This window comes from Myxine glutinosa, chromosome 11 (assembly GCF_964187855.1).
Source record: "Myxine glutinosa chromosome 11, kmMyxGlut1.1, whole genome shotgun sequence".
Taxonomy (NCBI): domain Eukaryota; kingdom Metazoa; phylum Chordata; class Myxini; order Myxiniformes; family Myxinidae; genus Myxine; species Myxine glutinosa.
In genome coordinates, this window is record NC_136271.1 from 136,931,538 (window position 1) to 136,956,382 (window position 24,845).

The following is a 24,845-nucleotide window of genomic DNA, read 5'->3' on the forward strand; positions in this document are numbered from 1 at the left end:
TTATTAAGTGTATTTACCTTGAAGATCAGACGAAGATGCTGGCGGAGGTGGAGGAGATAACTTTTGCCTTTTTCGCCACACTTTCCTCGCTTTCACTTGCAGGGCGTTTCAATAAAAACCTGTCCAACGAGGTTTGTTTCTTCCTCCCTTTCAAAATGTTTCGATCGTACTGCTACGATCGTACTGCCTCGCCAAGTCGACAACACGCACACCTCGCTCATGTTTTTCGACGATTGCGTGTTTTATATCCAAGCACATCATCCTCTTCTTCTTCTCAGTACTGCCCTTGGCACTCAATTTCTTAGGACCCATGGTTAAAACTAAGAAATTTTCCAAAGTAACCAACATGCGAAAACAAAGCAGCAGCGATATACGGCAGAGATGCTTGCACGGCAAGATAACCATGTGACCGGAACCCACCTGGTGGCGGGTGGCGTAAGCTCGTAACTCAGATCTCGGCTCGCATCTCAAAGCAATAAACCGCCCGAGCGACGGCTCGTATCTCGGAAAACTCGTAAGTTGGTGCACTCGTAAGTCAAGGTTTCACTGTATGTATATATATATTTTTATATATATATATATATATATATATATATATATATATATATATATATATATATATATATATATATATATATATATATATATATATATATATATATATATATATATATATATATATATATATATATATATATATATATATATATATATATATATATATATATATATATATATATATATATATATATATATATATATATATATAATATATATATATATATATATATATATATATATATATATATATATATATATATATATATATATATATAATATATATATATATATATATATATATATATATATATATATATATATATATATATATATATATATATATATATATTATAATATATATATATATATATATATATATATATATATATATATATATATATATATATATATATATATATATATATATATATATATATATATATATATATATATATATATATATATATATATATATATATATATATAATATATATATTATATATATATATATATATACACGTAGACAACTTTCGGACATCTTCCTAGTTATTCTTATTCTATGTCAGTTAAGGCCTCGTCTCCATTAATTATGACTCTTCGTTGCACCAGAATGTGATTATATGGCATCAGTAGTGAGTTTAGGACCTTTCCCATACCTCCTTCCATCTTCTTCCCCAACAATTACAACAACAACAGAGGAGATGGCGGCGGAGCGGGGGAGGATGCGTCCTCACACCGGCTCGATTAGCGCCATAGACCATGCGCTCCACGGGGTTACCACGAAGGGGCTCCTTGTCAGCTCCTCGTCAAGGGCGGAGCCTGGTAAACCCCCCCGCACGCACCCAATGAGAAGCAACGTGCCGATTCCACGAGGCGGAGCTAACGAGCCGAGGGCGTGTCACTCCCCGCCGGATATACGCGGCCACGCGCCGGATGTGAGTGAGATGCGCCCCCAGCTTGGAGAAGGAAAGCCACCTGCGAGCGCTGAGAGAGATGCGCCCCCAGCTTGGAGAAGGAAAGCCACCTGCGAGCGCTGAGAGAGATGCGCACCCAGCTTGGAGAAGGAAAGCCACCTGCGAGCGCTGAGAGAGATGCGCACCCAGCTTGGAGAAGGAAAGCCACCTGCGAGCGCTGAGTCAGATGCGCCCCCAGCCTGGAGAGAGAAGTCGCCACCCCTCGAGCGCTGCAATACCTCCACCGCATCTCTTAAACTGGACCGTACGTGATCCTGCCCTGAGCCCAGGTGCACCTGGAGCGATCGCTACCCGCTTTCCTTGCCATCAAACCCCGTGTGAGTGAGCCTTGTCCCGTTTATATGTCGTCTGTTGGGGTTAATATAAGTGTGTTTAAGTGCCCACCTTCCTATGTTTCCCTCTTGTCCCTGTAATCCAAACCTTCCGCATTATTGTAATAACAACCTTTGAGAACCGTATCCCTGGTGTCGTGTCGTATTAATTCCAGCCGTGTGTCTTCTTTTTCCTTCATTGGTCTAGCATAGCGCGATTAGTCAACGTTCGGGCACAATCGGGTAACTTGTGCAGACGTGGTCATACCATAAAACCGCTCGGTAAATAACATCCAAGCCACGTCTGTAACAATTGGTGTCGAGGAGTGGAATTCGAACCCGGGACTAAATTAGTTAGGCCCAAATTTTGGGAGGGAAAATCGAGCCGGAGCGCGTACGGCGCTCGACCGAATCGATTCGGAGCGCGTTTCCCGCGCGAAATTATAACGGCGAAATTTGAATTTGTTTTACGAAAATAAAAAATAAAAACCGAATTTTGAAAGTCGCGCTATGGCGGATCAAGACAGCTGGGGTCCGGTAAAGGAGAGTGAGGTAGGGTCGATCCAGGACCAAAATGAGGGACAGGAGGAGAGCGAAGCAGTGAGGGCGGCAGGTTCGCAAAATAGCGCCGTCACGCACGAAGAAGCGGGCGCGCAAAATGGCGCCTCGCTGATCACCGCGCCAGCGACCGTGGCAGCGCCCCCGATGGATTGGGGCCTTTTTTTCATACAAATGAAGGCCCTTATGGCCCAGAATAGCGAGAAAATGAGGGAGGAAACGAGGGCTGATAATGAGCGATTGGGTGAGCGGTTGGGAAACCGGATGGATGCTCAGGGTGAGCGATTGGAGGACCAAATGGGGGTAATGGGGAACCGGATGGATGCTCAGGGTGAGCGATTGGAGGGCCAAATGAGGGGTACCGGTGAGGGATTAGAAAAGAAATTTGAGGGGTTAGACAACGGGATAAAAGAAGTAAAGAATGGGTTAACGGGGGTAGAAAACAGAATGGCCGCTCAAGAGAATCAGATAGAGGGAGTGAAACATGGGTTAACGGGGGTAGAAAACAGAATGGCCGCTCAAGAGAATCAGATAGAGGGAGTGAAACATGGGTTAACGGGGGTAGAAAACAGAATGGCCGCTCAAGAGAATCAAATAGAGGGAGTGAAAAATGGGTTAGAGGGGTTAGAAAACAGTATGGAAGGCAAATTGAGGGACATGAGGGACCAAGCGGAAAGGGAAGTTAAACAAATGGAGCAGCAGATAGAGGGGGTCAGAATGGGGGTAGAAACCAAACTGGATGCTCACAGGGAGGAAATGGAGCAGATGAGGGTGGCATCTGGGCAGGAGATGCAAGTGATGGGAGAGGAGATCAGAAGAGGAGTGAGTGAGGAGGTCGGAGGAGTGCGCGAGGAGGTGAGGCACTGTAAGGAGCACATGGAGAAGGAGGTGAGAAAGGGGACTGTAAAGTTACAAGGGGGCATAGAGGTCCTGACGCAGGAGGTGGAACAGCTGACGGTGGGACAGACGGAGTTAGTGGAGCAGGTTCAAAGGAACACTGCGGTATTAGGAGGTTTAAAGGCGACACAGAAAGAACTAAAAGATGACTTGATAGCGACAAAGAGGGAATGTCAGATGGTACGTGAGGGACTGACAACGAGGTTGGACGAGGTGGTAGAGGTAATGGAGACGAAGGACCGGCAGGTGAGGACGCACATGGAAACGGTCAAGGTAGCCTTGGAGGACGAGCTTGAGGAGACGTACCGGGGAATAAAAGAGGTGAAGCACAAATTAGAAGAAGTGGAAGAAGGGATGAGCGAAATTAAGAAGCGACGGAGAGGGGATAAGAAAGAGATAAAAGAGGAGATAAAAGAATTGGTCCAAAGTCTGTGTTTGGATCGTGATGATGTGCTCATTAACCGGATGAGGGATTCGCAGGTGATGGAGGAGAAGCGAAGAGGAAGAGGACCCGGTGTAAGTGGTGACCAATATGGTCGTGCGTATGATGCGCCAGGGGATTTAATAAGCTTGGGGGTCGAGATAGACCCGGGTGTTCGTGAGAGGCCGTTGGTGAAGTGTGCGACAGGTCTGGTGTGCGAAAGAGGAGGTGTGCGAGAAAGTCCGACTCTGGGGTGTGTGAGGAAAAAGTGCGTGCCAAGGAGTGAGGGTGCTGGCGAGAGTGAGTCGGTCGTAGCGCGTGTGCGAGGGGGCACATGGAAGCGCGGTGTGGTGAGTGTTACAGAGGATGTGACGGGAGAGTGTGCGCGAGGAAGGTGTGTGACGGACAGGTGCATGGGGAAAGAGTGCGCTGTCAAAGGCAAGGAAGAATGCACACCTGTGGTGAGTGTTACAGAGGGTGTAACGGGAGAGTGTGCGCGAGAAAGGTGTGTGACGGACAGGTGCATGAGGAAAGAGTGCGCTGTCAGAAGTAAGGAAGAGTGTCCACCTGTGGTGAGTGTTACAGAGGGTGTAACGGGAGAGTGTGCGCGAGAAAGGTGTGTAACGGACAGGTGCCTGAGGAAAGAGTGCGCTGTCAAGAGTAAGGGTGAGTGCGCTGTCAGGAATGGAGGTGAAAGTAGTGAGAGTGACATGGAGCGTGAGTTAGTTGTGACAGGTGAGCGAGGATGTACACCTGGGATGGAAGGATGCACACCTGGAATGGTAGAGCGTGAGTGGGAATGCACGCTGGAGTTGGTGGTGAGGCACATGGTTGGGTGTGCGAATGAGGGCACACCTGTGATTGTCACAGAGGAGGTGACCGAGGAGGGGGCGCGAAGCGGTGTATTGGTGAGGTGTGCGACCAACGAATGTGTGCCAAAGTGTTCGGTGGTCAGGTGTGTGACCAAGGCTGTGAGTGGAATGGGTGTACCTGGGTGTGTAAGGAAGGGTACGAGGAGCATGGGCACAGCTGGATGTGTGAGCAAGGAACGGGCTGCGGGGTGTAAGCGTCCAGGTGAAGCATCGACGTTAGACGGGGTAGAGTTTAGAACGACTTATAGCCGAGTCGGGCCCTCGGTGCGTGCTGGGCCTCGCTTTGAACGGCCGCGTCCGTGCTCCACTAGGCGGAGCGGGCAGCCCGATAGAAAGGGTCGTCATGGCGACCACTTTTTGGTGAGGCATTCCGGCAGGCCGAGATCGAGCCATGGGATGGCTCCGTGCCGAGATGGTGCGTGGGATCTCGGCCCGGGTAAACCCCCATCCCTGCCACGAATGCGGGACGTATCCAGCCGCTGGCACAAAAGAACCCGCGTTCATGGCTCGGCTGTACGAAGCCGAGCTTTCGAAGGAAATTGGCGCACCGAGAGGATGTAATAAGTAGACGGGTGATGGTGATAGTGATAGTAGTGATTTGATACAAAATTTAGAAAAGTGAATAGAATTGGCAGTAAATGGGAAATTTTTGATTTGTTGAGATTTGATGTGCAAAATTGGTAGTGAGAGACCCCCGATGTGGTGGGATGGCAAATCCACCATCCCTCACAGGTGGGGGGCAAAGGAGCAATAGTTTATGGGGTGTATGGCAGTGAAAACTAGCCCGGGTGGGTTAGGTTATATTGATAGGGCCCTAGAAGATGACATTAGGTAACGTTAAGGTTAGTTAGTGACTGATACCTGTAGTGGGGACGCAGGTAGATTAGTGTGGATTATAATGACGAGGGAGCGTAATAGTTTAAAGGGACGACTGGGAAGCGCAAGTTTCAGAAGGGAGTAGTTAGCTGAGATGATGCCGTGTTTGTGAGAATTGAACAGGTGTGATTGCACAGGTGTGCAACTGGACAGGTGTGTGGAGCAGTGTATGAGTAGTGAGTGTTGTGGATCAGCGCGAATGCGCTTGGGGAGAGAAGGGTGCAGGTGGCACCAGGTGTGAGAGCACAGGTGTGCAGGTACAGGTGTGTGGAGAGAGTTGGAGTGAGTGGTACGGAGTGGTGTGCATGGTGCGAAGGTGTGGATGGGGGAAGAGTGGACCCCTTTCACGAGTACCCGGGGCGGGTCGTGTAAGTGTTAGGTAGAGGGTGCAGGTAAATTGTGGTTGGATATTGGCATTTGTGGTGCGGTTGCAGAATGGTGTTGTGAATGGGTGCATTAGTGTTGTGGAAATGGCTGGGCGTGTAGCCTGTTAGTGTGTGTAGTTGGTTGAGCACTCCACCACTGTGAGGATGTCGGCCAGGTGAGGCCGCAGGTGGGCTCTGGGAGCCGGTAGAGTTGTGGATGGGGCCCGAGGATCCGGAGGATGGACCCGGGTAGCCCAGTGCCAGAGAGGGCACCGAGTGGGGAGAGAGCCAGAGGGCCTTCCCCAGGTAGTTAGGTTAGGGTAAGGAGCAGGTAAGCTCGGAGGCAACTGCAGTGGTGGAGGTGTGCAGGTGGGTAGACCCACTGGGAGAGGTACACGCCGCAGCCCAGAAATTGTGCGAGGGCACCGGGAGATGAATCGGGGGAGTGAGACCCCAAATTGAAGAGCACCACAGTTTGGCCAATGGGAATTGGTTTTTAGAACCCATAGTGTAAGAGGGCCAATGGTTTGGCCGGAGAAAGACCCCGGGTAGTGTAAAGTTGTTAAAGTCATTTAGGAGATAGTTAGGATTGATGAACCTGTCGCACCATACGCAGCCACTTACCTGTGGTGATGATGATGACTCCACACCTGTGTTTTCTTTGTTTTGTGCAGGAAATGAGATTGCTGTGAGGATTTGTGAGACGCATCACGACGTGGATGAGACATTGGGGTGATTCCATCTCTCCCTCCCTAGGAGGGACTGATGATGACTTGGTAATGGCAAATTTTGATGTTGAGTTGAGAATGGCAAATTTTGATGAGAGTTGAAAATGGCAAATTTGATTGGTTAGGAGGGAGAGAAGACGAATTTGGTTTATGGGAGGAACGGGGAAGACAGTAGGGATGTTTGTCGATTTGTAAAGTAGATGTTTATGGGTAGTGTTGTGTTTTGTGGATGCAGTAAGGGGTAAGGGAGGGGCCATGTAGGTTACCTGGTGGGGGGGGCGTACGATAGGAACGTACCTGTCTCACCTGGTTCCCATGTGCCCCCAGTGTGCATCACCTTACATTGCGTGCACTTTTGCGCCCTTACCACCTTACTCACTTGTTTCTTCTTTTGTCTCCCACCTCCGAGGATCTGGCTTTGGGGTAGAGAGAGAGGAGAGAGAGGTGCTGGCTGCGCAGTTGTGGGCCTGCACTTTCGCTGTTTGCTGCCGGGATCGATACACCATATGGACCGCAATGTTTGTGGCCACCCACAATGGACCGCAGTTCGTTTGCGGCCAAGCACCACCCGGGGATGGACCTATGGGTCAACGTGGCACCTATGCCATACAGGTGAACCACTTTTAGTTACCACCAAGTGCACCACAAGAAGAGCAAGAGACACCTGCAGGGTTAGGGGTTGTCGAATTTATTTTTATTCCAATGAACAATGGTGACTGCACCGATTGGTGGTGGGGTGGTGCTGTTGATGCTCGGGAAGGGTGCTCTGCACGTTATTAAAGGCCGTCGGCCACAGAGCACTCGTGGGTTGGTGTATCGATGCTGGCAAGCGCGCTCTCTCTATGCATAACATCTGCATGTGTTCCTCCAAAGACAGGTCCTGGATCGTAGTGTAGATATCAGCGTAATCTTGTAAATAATGCTCCCTACCGGCTGTATGTTTAGTTTGAGGATTCTTTCCGGATTCGGTTATCCTGTGGGTGTGTTTCTGTGAGGAGAAGGGTGCAACGTCGCAGGGGGACATATTTACTCATTTGTGAATATCTGTAAAACTGTCGCACTCAGGGTAGAGTTAATAGTAGAGGGAACTACATTGCGTGCCACACTAAAGTAGGTAAAAATTTATCGGGTCGGGACGCCCCGAGGGTAGAGAAGGGTGCAATGTTGCGAATATGGAATTTGGCCTCCATATCCGCTTGTAAATATTCCCCTATTTTCTCCAATACTCCCCAACTTTCCCCGATCCCCCATTCCCTAGTCCCATTGCATGTAAATAACAATCAGTAGAGCCGACCTTCCCCTTATTCCCCCATTAAATGTCGTGCCCAGGTCCACCGCACCACACGTAGACAACTTTCGGACATCTTCCTAGTTATTCTTATTCTATGTCAGTTAAGGCCTCGTCTCCATTAATTATGACTCTTCGTTGCACCAGAATGTGATTATATGGCATCAGTAGTGAGTTTAGGACCTTTCCCATACCTCCTTCCATCTTCTTCCCCAACAATTACAACAACAACAGAGGAGATGGCGGCGGAGCGGGGGAGGATGCGTCCTCACACCGGCTCGATTAGCGCCATAGACCATGCGCTCCACGGGGTTACCACGAAGGGGCTCCTTGTCAGCTCCTCGTCAAGGGCGGAGCCTGGTAAACCCCCCCGCACGCACCCAATGAGAAGCAACGTGCCGATTCCACGAGGCGGAGCTAACGAGCCGAGGGCGTGTCACTCCCCGCCGGATATACGCGGCCACGCGCCGGATGTGAGTGAGATGCGCCCCCAGCTTGGAGAAGGAAAGCCACCTGCGAGCGCTGAGAGAGATGCGCCCCCAGCTTGGAGAAGGAAAGCCACCTGCGAGCGCTGAGAGAGATGCGCACCCAGCTTGGAGAAGGAAAGCCACCTGCGAGCGCTGAGAGAGATGCGCACCCAGCTTGGAGAAGGAAAGCCACCTGCGAGCGCTGAGTCAGATGCGCCCCCAGCCTGGAGAGAGAAGTCGCCACCCCTCGAGCGCTGCAATACCTCCACCGCATCTCTTAAACTGGACCGTACGTGATCCTGCCCTGAGCCCAGGTGCACCTGGAGCGATCGCTACCCGCTTTCCTTGCCATCAAACCCCGTGTGAGTGAGCCTTGTCCCGTTTATCTGTCGTCTGTTGGGGTTAATATAAGTGTGTTTAAGTGCCCACCTTCCTATGTTTCCCTCTTGTCCCTGTAATCCAAACCTTCCGCATTATTGTAATAACAACCTTTGAGAACCGTATCCCTGGTGTCGTGTCGTATTAATTCCAGCCGTGTGTCTTCTTTTTCCTTCATTGGTCTAGCATAGCGCGATTAGTCAACGTTCGGGCACAATCGGGTAACTTGTGCAGACGTGGTCATACCATAAAACCGCTCGGTAAATAACATCCAAGCCACGTCTGTAACAATATACTATATATATATATATACTATATATATATACTATATATATATATATCTCCAGTCATGGCCAAAAATATTGGCACCCTTGCACTTTTTTCAAATAATGCACCATTTCTTCCAGAAGATTGTTGAAATTAAAAAATATTTTGGTATCCACATATGTATTTCTTTGGTTTGCAGTGGAACAAAACAAAAAAAGCTGAAAAAATTACGAAATCCTAGCTTATTTCACACAGAAATCCTAAAATGGCCCGGCCAATATTATTGGCACCTTTTGGAAGTTGTTAGAAATAATTAGATTTCAAGCAGGTGATTCTCCTTTACTTTGGAATTGAACTCACCTGTGGTGCGTTGCAGGTGTCTGTGAAATGAAAATCACTCATTCAACCGGTTTGAACAGAGAAAAAGAGTCATTCTGCTGTTTTGTGTCACTGTGTCTGGCAATGAGCATGGAAAAAAGAAAGAAAACCAGAGAATTCTCTGAGGAGGTCAGACACAAGATTTTAGTCAAACATGGACAATCTCAAGGCTATAAGTCCATTTCCAGAGACCTTGATGTTCTTGTGTCCACCATACGCAATGCTATCAGGAAGTTTAAGGCCCATGACACTGCAGCCAACCTACCTGGATGTGGCTGCAAGAGAAAACTTGATCAAAGATTGCTGTGAAGGATTGTTCGAATGGTGGAGAAAGCACCTCGATCAACTGCCAAACAGATTAATACTGACCTTCTGACACAAGGTACGACAGTTTCAACTTGTACTATCCGTCGCCAACTCGATGAAAGGGGGTTTCTATGGTAGGAGACCCAGGAGGACCCAACTGCTGAGAGAGAGACTTAAGAAAACCTGACTAGAGTTTTCCAAAACACACCGGAACAATCCAAAATCCTTGTGGGAGAATGTCCTGTGGATCGACGAGACCAAATTAGAGTTTTTTTGTGAAGCACATCATCTCTATGTTTACAGAAAACAAAATGAAACCTTCAAATAAAAGAACACCTTCCATACAGTCAAACATGGAGGAGGTTCAGTGATGTTTTGGGGTTGCTGTGCTGCCTCTGGACTGGGTGCCTTGAATGTGTGCATGGCATGACATCAGGAGATTACCAAGGCATTTTTGATTGCAATATTCAACCCAGTGTCAGAAAGCTGAGTCTCTATCGAAGGTCATGGGTCTTGCAGCAGGACAATGACCCCAATCACACTTCCATAATCAATTTCATAATCAATGTTCCTTGTGAAATTTGCCACATTTTGGTACCAAGGTCGATGTACTTTGAATGAAGTACGGTCACTGTAATGACGTTTGAACTTTGACCTTGAGTCAAGGTCACTAATGGTCAACAGAAAAAAATGGCGACATTTTTCCGATTAGTAGGACCCAGTAGAATACATTTATAGTGGTTGCCCAAAATTAACATGAACTGCACACGAACTTGAAATTGAGTACATAGGTCTGAAATTGACCGCTATGTGGGGAGATCTGAAAACAGCAGATGGGAGCAAGGAGAGAGGTGTAGGAAGCTCATTCATGGCTATAGGAAGCACTTGACTGCAGTTATTTTGTTCATAGGCTGTGCTACCAAGTATTAAGTCTTGAGTGTCAATAATTTTCTCAGTCATTTCTTTTTATTTTCTGATTTAAAAGGATATATTAAGTTCTGAATCAAAAACAAAGATTGTGTAATATTAACAGTGAAATAAAGAATTGTGGAGACCAAACACTTTTGTCAATTTCAACTTAATTTTTAGAGAAAATTGTGAGTTATTTGAAAAAAGTGCAAGGGTGCCAATATTTTTGGCCACAACTGTATATATAGGCAGACGCTTCTCCTTTAGTAATATATTATAAAACAACAAGTTTTCACCTTTTTTTTCATTAACCCTTGTTTAAGCAATGTTAAGTTGATAAGAGTGTGTTTTACCACCTTTGGAAAGGAGGTGTAGCTGACTTTCAGCATTATTTCTTTCCCATGAACACCTCATTCCTCATAGCAGAGTTGCATATTCTTTATAATAAACTAGCAGGAGTACCCGGCATTGCCCGGTGATGTTATAATCCTGTTGACATTTTGAAGAAATCAATTTTTTTTTTTAATTCCCCGACTTACACCCAATAAGGAGAATTTATATTTAACATGATATTACTCCCTCCTCCCTCCACACACACACACATACACATCTCATTTTTTCATTTCTGTTCCTCAAAATTCTATCTCTTTTATTCACCGACACACACACACACACACACACACACACACACACACTTAATTAATTGTACAGTATTGTACACAATTTAATTGTACACAATTAATTTAAATGTAAATTAAATTAATTGAAATTAATTAATTAATTTTTAATTAATTAAAATTTTAAATTAAATTTAATTGTACACAATTGTATTAATTGTACACACACACACACACACACACACCAATCGGGGATAATTTACCTTTCATATAGCTTCAAAGGCTCGGGCACTGTATAAAGCGATTTTTTTTTAAATAAAAAAAACTAACTTTAAAAAAACTAGTTTTTTTTTTTTTTTGCCTCAACACTCCCTGGCACTCACTGATGAGCCTCCGAAAGTTTGAATAACCGTTCAGCCATCACTGAGAAAAATGGTGACACACACACAGACAGACAAACGGCTCTCTTATGGTATAGATTATGTAGTTTATCAGACATTGCCTATATTGTTGTACGCTTGGCCAGTTGAAAATAAAAGCAACAAACAACAATAACTTAACGGAAAGCATGGCACTAGTAGCTGTATCGAACTCGGATCTCCGATCTCAAATATTTGGCGGAAAGGATTGGCTACAACACGGGCCAAGCACCTTAGCAACAGAAAACAAGTCGATATTTGTTCCCTGACAAAGAACTTCAATGCAGGATGGGACGATTAGGACCATTAAGCCCGCACAATGGTTGCTAACCTATAGTTGTTTGTCCAATGTCCATGCTATATTCTTTTTAAATGTTGAGTGACAAGCAAAGCAGCAGCATGGGTCTTTGGTATGACTCAGCCATGGTCTAGTTCAAACTGTCGTCCTACCAGACCCACAGTGGATGCTCCAACATATCCAACACCACCGAGTCCAATCAATATAATAAGTAAGTCTTCATAGTTAGGCGGATATGTGGCCAAATATAGGATTGTGGCTTTGGTGGTAAAAGCACCAAAATTGGCACATTTGAAGGTTATTATATACTAAACGATTTCAGATATAGGGCCAAGCTCAATTTTTTCCCTGGATGCCCAGAAATGGCAAAATCCAATATGGCCGCCGTTCAAATTGTGAGAAATTATGAAGTCTAATATCTTCGCCAATAAATGACATAAGACGAATATAGTATCTATGTATATGTTTTCAGCTATGATGAATTCAATGGAATCATCGTTTTGATGATAACATGTACACAAATCAATATGTCAGACAAAATATGTAAATTAGTTCGTGAAAAAATGGGAAATGCAGCAATTTTTCAAGGTTTAGAAAATAATTTAACACACATGTACAAACAATCACATACTTTATTGTCAAAGAATATGACACCATAATATATAACCATGTGTGTATACCTTATCACATACATGTATATCGTTATTCAAAACACTAACATAGAAATGAACAATTTTTTTTTATGTGACCCGACGAGGAACAAAACAGCATATCAACAAAATAAGCAAAACAAAATGTTGAATAGACCATATATATCAAAGAAAAAATCTAGCACTGAGTGGCACACTTATTGACACATTTACTGTATAAAAGAACGTAATTTTTGTATATAATTATAGCATATCAATAACTGGACAAAACCTACACAACGAATCATTTGGTAATTACATACGTGTAGATCTACGTGTCCACACAAATCGAGAATAGTTAGCAACGGAACAACTAAACAACACAACTTAATGGCTATCATTATGATCACAATTACCAGCGCAGTTGCAGAGTGACGTGCACTTCAGATCAGCTTTGACACATTTGCAGAGTCCCCTGCATCCCTTCTTACAGCCACACCATAGCAACTCTGAACAGGACACTGCTGCTTCTGGCAACAATGTCCACAATGGCTCCCATCCTCGTGAAGTATTCTTTTTCCATCCCCATGACTCTGGCGAAGGAACATCTGGAGCTCGTATGTGTGCCTGCCCCCAAACATGTCCTCCCTGGTAAATGGCACGTTTTGCGTGCTGCAAAAGCGCTGCGCTAGTTGGTGGGATGGCATCGATGGATCTTGCTTTGGTAGTGAATAGATGTCTCCTGGCTGAGTCAGCAGTAGCTTCAAAACTCGTTCTGTCATATAGCAGCACTACGTACGACTCTAGTACTGACATACAATCATCATTGAAGCTTGCTGGCATTGCAACAAGTTTCGCAAATACTGCAGTAACTGCATTGAATGATTTCCATGTGTCAAAGGCAGTTGTCTTGCCCCTTCCAGCAAAGGAAGAGACCGTGTCACAACCGGTGAATGCGTGGAACATGGGAAGAGCTCGTGCCTTTTCTGCACCCAAAGATGTGGCGATTTGATGAGCTGGGATGTATCGAAGGTGTTTGCCAGTACCAAACGCTATCCAAAGTTGCATGTTCTCGAGTTGCACAACAGTCGAGACAGCCAGGATGACGACATCCGTGTCCACTGTACGCAGCATCAGCCTGCGATAACCTTTCTCTGCTGCATCCATGACGTGCAGAAACATTCTGGTGTCGGCCTCTTCGTGAGTACAAGGTGCCAACGATGAGACATCCTGATGAACACGAGAACAAAGCACATTCTCGCCGCATGTTGAGAACACTTCCTTCTCTGTCGAAAGATTTTCCACCACTTGATGTGCCAAGAAATCAAAGAGCTCAGTCTTGTTGTCATCTATTCTCAGAAACTCCTGCCAGTTTCCTGGGATTGAGTTGGCTGTTGTGACACGCCTTCTGACGCCCTTTCCTCGTTTCTCTCTTGTTGTATACTTTAGACTATCTTGGCGATACACATCCCAAATAATGTCAACTCTGTTGGATTTTGCCAACTGTGCCTTGATGTACGGCACGAACACTAGTGTGGCGTAGTCTTGGAAGGTTTTCGCTCCCACTGGCCTCAGCATATTGACGATAGCAGCTCCATCCAGTATGATGACGTCGACTGTTGGCGCCTCGCCTTCAGATGTACAAAGCTTCTCTAGACAGTCGGTTAGAACCGCTTTGGTACCAAGCCGTAGTTTTCCCAACTGAGACGAGGCTGGCGGGTATGCATGGTTTTCATGCTTGAAAAAGTTTTCCAAATCACCGTCACCTGTTTGGCATGCGATGTAAAGCCTGGAGAACAGTGCACAGTCACTCTTGAGCGATGCTACCATCTGTGTCACTTTGGATGGAGTCCTTGTGGGTGGCTGGCTGAACAAGGCCAATCTGTTTTTGGAATCGTATCCGATACAGGTGTTGTTCGCTCAATTAACCGCTGAGTGACATAGCTGTCATATTGGTCCTGACCCAGCTTCTCTATCCCACGAAAAGTTTTAGCTACAGCTTGATCTGGGATGTCTCTGGTATCTAGAACCAGAAGGTCGCCACTGTCTTCCATGAATGGATTACCGAGGTCTTTGATTACTTGCACAAGAGCCCTGATCTCGCTGGCAAAGGAGACTTGTGCAGATGGTGTATGCTCCATGATGCCTGACTTGGTCTTTCCCAGTGTTGTTATCCGAGCAAACTGTTTCGAAACTGTCTATAGCCCTCGCGATTTCTGGTCCAGCTACCATCCACCTCAGTAGAGCTCTAGGATTTTGCATCAACCCGATTGCCCCACCATCTCCCTTGACGATTTTGTTGTTTTGTTCATGTGCCTGGTCGATAGCCATGGCTGAGAAGGGGCGAGTCGTCTTATGAACAATGAAGCTGCCTTGATCGAACTCCTTTGCTACTTGGGGAAGTCGTTGGTGTAGTGTTGTCATATCACGTATGTGCATGGGAACCCATCGAGCATAGTGAGTGTGGTCCAAGGCAAAGAACCAAGGAGCTAATGCCTTCAGCACAGGAACGTAGAGTGAAAAGTTACCATCACGAAGTGACCGGACATAGACCAGGAGGAGACATTCCAGGTGCATGACCATATACCAGTAGTGGAACTGTGGAGAAACCTCAGCTTGCTTCACACACCAATCATCAAATGACAATGGTGCACTTGTTTCCATGCTATACACATCATAAGCTGTGTGGAGCAAAATTGATAATGCACTGGAGGTGACTTGGTGTGCATGTCTTGTGCGCTTGACATGGGCACCTTTGAGAAAGGAGTCAGCCGTTCCTGCTGTCGCAATACCTGCTTGGGTAAGAACATTTGTCCAGCCACTGCCATCCAGCAAACGAAACGTTGTTAAATTGTCACCCACACGGTCATACCCAGCCCCAACATCTGTCCTCTTCGATTTTGCTGGGCACTGGAGAGGCTCTGAAGAATGTTCTTGGCAAAGGGCACAACGACTCCAATCGATGGGAGGATAGCCAACTGCCGATGTAGATGGTTGCAGACTGACATCTTGTACGATCTTACATCGCTTCTTCGCCGGCATGGTGGATTATACTTCTGATCAGTCACCTGAAATAAGAGAAGTATTATATTAATTTATATTATATATATATATATATATGTTATATATATTGTATATATATATTATTAATATATATTATATATATATATTATAATATATAATGTATATTCTATCTGAAAGCATGTACAACAAGTCGTACAACATGATAAATTGTCATATTTATGCATCGGCCACGACATATTTATCATGAATATCAGCTTAATCGGGATTTTAATGCCTTTTAGCGACAAATGAGTGGTGCCATTGGCTTCCTTATGTGTGAAAACATATAAAACGATATGTTATTCATGTCTATGTGATATATATTCAGAAAGATATGACGTAAAATAGATTTTCACGATTCAGATGGCGGCCATCTTGGATTTTCCCACTTTATGGGTGTAAAAGGAAAAAATGTGCTTGGCCCTATATCTGAAATCATTTAGTATGTCATGATCATCAACTGTGCCAATTTTGGTGCTTTTACCACAAAAGCCACAATCATATCACATAACTGCCTTACTATCATAGCATTTGTCCTTTCTATCCCATCACCTACCATTCTATCTAGGAAAATTTGTTGATGTAATTTTTTTTTAAATTTTCCCAACACATCACCATTTTTCAGGAATGGGGTGTGTATTTGTTTTAATATACTGTACGTGCTATTTTATTTAATCAAAGGCCAAGGCTCATTCAAGAGCTCGACAATACATTACGAGGACCAACCAACCATCAAAAGGGCAATGTCCGAACGTTTCAGCCATAGACTAACCCTCGACTTGGACTGTATGCGCTTTGTTCAAAAAGGCAACAAACATTATTATTAATTTTTATTTTATACTACTGTATTTAAAAAGAACAATCTTCATGTGTTATGATGCTATTTTTGTGTATTTGTACCATGAAGGATATAATTGCATGATCGAGTGTGTACTAATAAATCATTCCCGAGCTCCTAACGAATTCTGAGTGACAACTTCCGATTACCCAGTACCTTGGGGAAATCCTCCAGCAAAATGTTGGACCATTCGTCATTGAAACCTTTTCTCCTTTGTAATGTAGTGTACACTACCAGCACATTGGAGTATTCTGCGGTAAAAGCGAGCCGTACATGGAATCCATCCCCCATGTGTAAATGCAAAGCCTCGGGTAAATCTGCAGAAGGAAAGATATGTCATCCAATATCCCACGCACCAAATGTACAGCTTTATGTATCCAAATGTCAATTTGTCAATTTGGATAAGCTCTGATCAATTATTGAAAATAATCCCCCTGGACATGTAAATATAAAAAAACTCATTCCATTTATGACAATGCAAAATAACACCTGTTCATCTGTACCTATAAAACTACAAAAGGCAAAAATCTCTCTCCGTCTCTCTTTGTTTGTTTGTATGTGTTCTATGCACGGCCACATCTTTTAAGTTAGAAACTCCAAACTCGGGCTACAAATACAACTTTGTGTGTTGAACATAGGCTATGTGACCACGGCCTCATGTGCGAGTGTGGGGGGCCGGGAGGAGGGGATGGGTGAGCGCATAAATTCTCTATGTAAATGTGTACCGTGTATCGCCATCTGGTGGTGGTGGCAGAAGGTATTACAATTCCCTATTTTACCTGGGCAACGCTGAAGTTAAAACACTCTTCGCACAGATAAATATATTTTGGCAAACAGGACGACTAATTGGTCCGTCGGCGAAGTGACGGATAGACTCCGCTAGTAATGCATAGTTGAGAAAGTGAAATTATCCACATGCACTTTTAAAATAATGGCATTATGGACTTGGTCTTACTTTTGGGTCTAAACGTTTCCAGCAAGATTATCATTCACAAGACATGCATGGGAGATTGCATTTCAACATCACATGCATTCTTTGCCCACACTTTATTTAAATAAATAAAACAATAATCTCACCTGGGGAGGGGTGGTGTAAGAACAGTTTACTGTGGTTGATTAATTTATCAGACAGCTACATCATTTACTCATTCTTAGACATTAAAAAGGGCACAACAACAACTATAATGTGACGACATCACAAAATGTGCATAAGGCAGGTATAATGTAAAAACAATTATAACTCAAACAATTTCAGTAATAGAAAGATAAACCACCTTTAGAGGCCATTTTCCCCCGCAGAGTAGGGGTTTGCCTTTTTCGGGCACCGTGGTCCTTTTTTTTGAAGCAATGTTTTATGGCCGGATGCCCTTCCTGCCGCCAACCCTGTTAGTTGCCTTTTTTTGCGGCACACAAGGAATTTACCAGTGAAACTGGTACTCAATTTGCCGACCTCGGAAGGATGACAGGCTGAGTCAACCCTCCTGGTGTTAATTCAGCGATGACCGCGATTCGAACACAGGATCCTAGGATCCCAAGCCGGCACCCTAACCGCTCAGCCAACACCTGGCTATATTAATATAAAGATGAATAATTTATAGTTATTAATTATTATACATTTTGACTCTAGGACGGGTTTATTGAAGTTTGTGCTGTGCTCGTATGGCATGCTGAGCTCACCTTGGCCACGTTCCCAGCGCTCACTGTGCTTCCGCAGAGAACACGTGTGTCCATGAGGCTGCACAGGATCACTGAGAGTTCTAGGTTCTTTGAGACTTGCACGTACTTCCAAAGCTTGCAGTTCATGCACTGAGGTGCAATGGCCCATTCCTGTCACGTCAACCCCCAATGGAACAAAGATCAGGAATTTCTCATTCGTTATGCTTCACAGGAAATATTTCACAGGTCATTCTTGCTTTCTGCGGTACTCATACCACTCATGTTAAGCATTCCACAGCAAATGGCTTGGGGAAAATCTCCAACGGGAAGGACAACAAACAGGAAACCGAATGCACCTTCTGCAACTAGGTCCAATAGGGTTGTGACTTTGAGAGGCTCCATGATGTGTTCCGCCAGATACTTCATGAAAACACCACGACTCGGTCGGTCCATCTCCATGTACTGCAGCTCGTAGGCATCTGCACCCTCACACCTGAAAATGCGGATGGGAAGCCTTAAAACTGAGAATGAGGAAGAACATACAGAGGGACAAACATTTATTCAGCCTATATATAATTTTTTTTTTTTTAAGGGAATTAAAGATCCTTGTATGAAAAATAATATTGCAGCATACCAAATTTCAAGTACAGTACTTTCTGTAGAGGCAGCCATATATTTTTCCGTTGTGGGTGTGTGATTGGCTGTGAAATGTCATAAACTTTTCACAGCCATTTATGGAGAGCTGCAGCAATATATGGCTGACTCACTAAAGCTATCAAATGAAAAATAGAACTCTTGATGTATATCTCTTCGATTAATATAAAAATATAACGGTGAGATATAGTAATTCTCAGTTGTTGAAATTTGAATTTTTTTGAATTTCGTGATAAAATAGGATGTTTTATGATAAAAGTTTAATAACTGCAGTTAAAAAGTCTTCAATAACTACGACAATTGAGGGTAAAGCACACCTGGTAAGGGGGTTTGCTGTGAGTGACTTACGTGGCATAGCCGAACACGATGTTGCCAGTCACCTCAAACTTCACCATCTCTGGCACAGAAGTGTCATGGACATTTCTGGAGCACAAGAAGACCTCCTGGCACTAATATCAAAATACTGCAATGTGATTATCAATCACTTTCATTTAGAAATTTTGGACCTCGATATCAATACGGGACTTTCAGAATGACATATGAATGCTCACAAGGCCTTTCTCGCATGCGCTGTCTGTGCGTTTTCAGTGACTCACTTCTGCTTATTAGCAGGCACAAAATCTGTCATTCAAATCGTCTTTTGAACGTAATTTTCAGCACTTCAACGAAAGAGTGGCAATTTCAAAATCGTTAACCATAATTGTTGTGTTCCGAGATTGCAAATCGGACTCGAGGAAATATAGGAAATACGAGAAATAACCGTGAATGTGTGAGGTGTCGAGTTCCTACCATTTCACACATACATACCTCCTTTTAGCAATAGATGTGAAAATTGATCATTATCACCTCCGCCACCGAAGGTGGACAGAGGTTATGTTTTCACCCCTGTTTGGCTCTCTGTTTGGATGAAACTTGGTGGACAGATTCGGTGTGTGACAATGACGAATTGATTCGATTTTGGTGATTATCTGGATCCTGATACTACAATTTATTTTAAGTGATTCTTCACCATTGAGAAATGGGGCAAGACTTGATATTATTACGGTCCCAGCGTTCGGGGTGTACTACGAGGAGTTTAGCCTCTGTTCCTCCCGAACCTACTGGACCTGAGGCTGCCGCGCACTAATAACTTCGTACTTCGGCAGGTTGTGAACCAGCAACTACGAACGCCAATTGGACCCTCGCACGATACCTGTACCACATGACGGTTTCAATAGGGGAACGAATTCTCCCTCCGGCGGTACAACACTTTAGACGGCCGAGGGAAAACCGTTGGTAACCGCCGGGGTAGTGCTAATTTTGTTATGGCCGATCTTTACTCTGGGGGAGAACAATGGTGGATCAATGGAGGGAAAGACTTTCATGGACAGAGAGAAAGGAAACGTTTTAACGATTTGATTTATTTACAAATATTTACAATGGAATTATTCAATAGGAAAGAAAAAGGGATGACAAGCAGAAACTTAGCTTATTCTACGCCTTATCACGATCACTACGAATAGACACCACATGGGCCCAGCACACATTCATGAGGGAGAGGAGGGGAACGAACAAGCGTTGGAAACCTGCTAGCACAAAGGCTACGATGTTCCAGATGCCTCTCCTCGTGACTCCCCTGTCCCGGTGTCGCCACCGAGCAGCACGAGCAGGTAATGGCGATTGCAGCATAGACAGGCAGGTGAAGGTTGATCCCAGCATGGACAGGCAGGTGAAGGTCGATCATCAGCACGGACTTGGGTAGGTGAGTGTCGTGCACACGTGCACCGAGAGGGAGTCTGGCAGCAATCGGAGGGCAATCACGTGCAGAGGCAGAGGCCTGCGAGAGAGTTCGGTCAGGGCGGATGCACACGTGCTGAATCAACCCGGCAAAAAGCGAGTCATGCACATGTGCAGAGGAGGCAGAGAGGGAGAATGAACACGTGTACAATGGCCTTTTGTCCACCACCACCGAGGGTGGGGGGAATGTTCGAGGGTGTCCTGGTGCCCGATTGGTGGAGCCGGTTACTCCACCCCATAAGCTCCCCCGAAATTCCTCAGGCCCTGATTAGTGGAGTGTCGCTTCTCCTGCCCCCACAAACTCTCTCAAAGGAACTTTTACCTGGTGCTTGGATGGTGTGTGCCTTTGAGCCTGTGTGCATTGCCTGGCAAATTATCCTGGCAAGTTTGCCATTGCCTGGCAAGTGTTTTTGGATGGATGTGTTTTTGGATGGATGTTTGTTTTTTTTCAAAAATGAGTGGAGGACCTGTGTTTCCCTTTCCCCAACGCATAATTACATAATAACCCGAAATAAGGGACTAAGATAAAAAATAAAATAAAAACACCTTTAGAGGCCATTTTTCCCCGCAAAGCGGGGGTTGGCCTTTTTCGGGGACCGTGGTTGTTGTTTTTTTTGGTCCCCTTTTTGAAGCAATGTTTTACGGCCGGATGACCTTCCTGATGCCAACCCTTTTTGTCGCCTTTTTACGACAAGCAGGGAATTACCAGTGAACTGGTACTCAATTAGCCGACCTCGGAAGGATGAGCAGGCTGAGTCAACCCCCCTGGCGTTAATTCAGCGATCGACCGGGATTCGAACCCAGGATCCTTGGATCCTAAGCTGGCACCCTAGCCGCTAGCCCAACACCAGGCAACACTAAGATAATGGTCTGCTATGAAATAGCTAATTTAAGGGATCTGTGTGGTGGTTGCCATTACTTTTTAGTGGTTTTCCAACAATATATAGCACAATATCTCAAAAAGGTATGAACGGATTCGCACAAAACCTAGTGGACAGGTTGCGTGTGTGACAAGGAAGAAGTGATTCGATTTTGGTGAAGATGCAGATCTGGCCTATCAGTGGGGTATGTACTCTGCCGAGGGCCATTCTAGTTTATCTCGTGGTGCCAGAACCAAACAAAAAAAGCCCCGTGGGAGACTGATGGTTATTTCCCCATGTCTTTGAGAAGATTTTAAAATAAATTACCTGAATTTGAGGAGAAACCCCCCTTTTACTCCCTTTAAATGAGTGGATCTGGCTGGGGGCACAAGCCCATGAGACCTTACTGTCCTGATGCATTGTACCAAAATTTTTCCCATATTGCTCAGGTAGTTGTGGAGATGTTTTCATGAAAATGAGCGATTCAAGAAGGAGGGCCATGGTCCCCTTTCCGGGGGAGATTTTCCCTTTTCCTTTCCCTTTTCCGGCCATGAGGAGAACAACTTAAAGTTTGGGAATGGTTTTCAATGCCTCGTGGCGAATTTCGTCTGGATCTGTCTGGTGGTTTCTGAGAAGACGATTTGTGAATGAAATACCAATATTTTGGGGGAAAACCACCTTTCACCCCCATTATAAGGGGCGCATCTGGATGGGGAGCACAACCACATGATACTTTGCTTTTCTGATGCATCGTACCAAATTTGGTCAGCAGAAGCAGAAGACGTTTTCGTCAAATGTTAACGTACTTTATGGCCGGACAACAGGACCTACTCTATGAAGTTATTTCAGAGAAATAATCTAATTATAACAACTCTCACAACTCCCTCGCCCAACACGATTAATAGTAAAATCATTTTAAATGTTAATTTTAAAATTATTCTGTGCATTTACAAGCCCCAGATATGTCCATTCCCATTCAGAAGCACCCAAACCAGATATGGTGTTTCACTCTAACTCTTTCATTGTACCGAGGAACACCCCCTGCTTTCTCTCAGGTACATTTCCAAGTATTTTCGGCTTCGTTTAGAGGCTTGGTGAGCTATTTTAGGTAAAAATGACACGCACGACAGCAGTCGCTATTCCAACGAGTTGCTGCACATGCACGCCGAGCATTCTGGGGAAAATTATGTCATTTTGAAGGTCCCATATTAACGAATGTCTCTTTACCACAACTTTTCAAAGGTTCCACTTTCAAACAGTTGTTACTTCGTACAATGAAGCATACAATCATTTCATGAGACACTGCAGAACATTTCAGCAGAAATTAACCTCATGCCGCTTCATCGTCAGCATCGAGCCAACCCACTTCCTTTTCCACTAAGAAATATCAGAAATTTTACCCGTGTTAATTGACTCCCGGAAAAGCTGTGTGGTGACGCAGGATGCAGGACACCATCTTTTTTGGGCTCCCATCCATTTGCTGGGCTGGAAGTAGTCCAGACCAAACCTACTGTTCACCTTACTGTACAACCCAGACCAATTAGGCCTCAAATTGACAGACCGACAGACAAAGCAGAAAAGAGGCAAAGCCTCTTCGGAAATAGTCCAGCTCGACACAGAGAAGCAAGTTGCATACCTCTTGCGGCACATATCCAACAGCAGAACATTGAGGGCGGTTTTACAATGCTGCATGGCAGCCAGTAGTGGTTGAAGGTGCACGCAATCTGAGCTGTGCTGGGCAATTGGTGCATCCACGGGTACGAGAAATGCCTGTCCCAGATTTTCATAACCATGTCCGGCATAGTAAACAAGGCCTGCGACAATAAGGAACATAGGTAGTACAAACCCATGTTGTCATCATGCCGATCAAATACGATTGTGCATTCAAATTTTGAAGCCATCTTGTGGAAAGCTTTACCATACACTCCTTCACCCAGGAGCTCCAGGAACTCATTCAGAATGCTCCTCATTTCCAGTAGGGTGAGATCTATGGCAGACAAAACCTGCCAGGCAGACAGACGGGTGAAAGATATTTTGAGCGTCAGGCTGAATCCTGATCCCACTCAAAGAAATATCACAGCATCATACAGAAAACAATGCGGTGTTGACACCAATAAAGGCTACAGAGCATCTGTTTGTCATCCCTGTCCCAGCACCTTAAATCCAAGTTGCCCTAGGAGTATTCCAAGCGTGTACACATCATACATTGGAGCACGTAGCTGGGGATGGTGATGGTAGCTCTGATTGCCGATCAACAAGGCCACCTTGTCTACAGCTGCAGGTCCAGCAGATACAACACAAAAAGGTATTTGTGAGGCCTGCACAGCATTCGTCATACTTTTTGCTTCGCAGAATCACAGAACGAGATATGGCGAATGCAGTTAAATTACAAGAGCATGTTGAAAAGTAAAGCCTCCTATTATTTTTCTCAAAAACAGGTAAAGATATTCGAATGAAACAAACTGCAGTCCTCACATTAGTTCTGCTCCAGCCATTGGGTGCGAAGTTTCATGATTCTGACATTATTTGTCTCAGTACAGTGTTGGTCAAGATGGCAGAGGACAGCACAACATTGTTATTGCTGTGAAGTGTAAAGCGCTGGAGATGAGAGTGAGGATGACTGACTGGAGATGACATATGGGATGACTGACTGGAGATGACATGTGGGATGACTGACTGGAGATGACATGTGGGATGACTGACTGGAGATGACATGTGTGATGACTGACTGGAGATGAGAGTAGGGATGACTGACTGGAGATGAGAGTTGTGATGACTGGCTGGAGATGACATGTGGGATGACTGAGTGGAGATGAGTTGGGATGACTGACTGGAGATGACACATGGGATGACTGACTGGAGATGACAGGTGGGATGACTGACTGAAGATGAGAGTTGGGATGACTGACTGGAGATGACATGTGGGATGACTGACTGAAGATGAGAGTTGGGATGACTGACTGGAGATGACATGTGGGATGACTGACTGGAGATGACACATGGGATGACTGACTGGAGATGACATGTGGGATGACTGACTGGAGATGACACATGGGATGACTGAGTGGAGATGAGTTGGGATGACTGACTGGAGATGACATGTGGGATAACTGACTGGAGATGACATGTGGGATGACTGACTGGAGATGACGTGTGGGATGACTGAAGATGAGAGTTGGGATGACTGACTGGAGATGAGAGTAGGGATGACTGACTGGAGATGAGAGTAGGGATGACTGGCTGGAGATGAGTGTTGAGTGCATCCTTACGATCCTAAGAGTAAGAGACGGTCAATGGAGACCGCCACCCAAGGATCACCAGCCCAGACTTGGCTCCATCAGATTTTCACCTCTTCCCCAAACTTAAGGAACACCTCATTGGAGGACATTTTTCTTCTGCCGATTATGTCAAGGCTGCTGCAATGCGTCAGATAAGTCAGCAGAATGCACAGGTATATTGTGACGACATCACAAAACTTC

General features: G+C 44.9%; 2 protein-coding genes across 6 annotated transcripts in view; both read right to left on the minus strand.

The window, feature by feature from the left end:
• LOC137436819 (mucosa-associated lymphoid tissue lymphoma translocation protein 1 homolog) overlaps positions 1-24,845 on the minus strand; it is an 84,495-nt gene that overhangs the window by 29,946 nt on the left and 29,704 nt on the right. For 4 of the 5 annotated variants that reach the window (XR_010986371.2, XM_068130959.2, XM_068130958.2 and 1 more), the window contains exons 9-15: positions 23,523-23,641; positions 23,285-23,369; positions 23,003-23,180; positions 19,079-19,153; positions 18,433-18,569; positions 18,098-18,247; positions 16,577-16,737 (exon numbers count right to left, since the gene is read on the minus strand). Coding sequence is in view for 3 of the 5 variants with exons in the window: in XM_068130959.2 (XP_067987060.1) it covers positions 16,577-16,737; positions 18,098-18,247; positions 18,433-18,569; positions 19,079-19,153; positions 23,003-23,180; positions 23,285-23,369; positions 23,523-23,641 (905 nt within the window). In the remaining 2 variants the exon portion in view is untranslated. The remainder of the gene's footprint in view (positions 1-16,576; positions 16,738-18,097; positions 18,248-18,432; positions 18,570-19,078; positions 19,154-23,002; positions 23,181-23,284; positions 23,370-23,522; positions 23,642-24,845) is intronic. The other variant, XR_010986372.2, reaches the window with a different exon arrangement.
• Positions 6,506-8,820, minus strand: LOC144888266 (uncharacterized). The gene is made up of 2 exons (XM_078765911.1): positions 8,414-8,820; positions 6,506-8,364 (listed from the first exon to the last, which is right to left on the minus strand). The coding sequence occupies exons 1-2, from the start codon at positions 8,590-8,592 to the stop codon at positions 8,196-8,198; spliced, it is 348 nt and encodes a 115-aa protein (XP_078622037.1). The 5' UTR covers positions 8,593-8,820; the 3' UTR covers positions 6,506-8,195.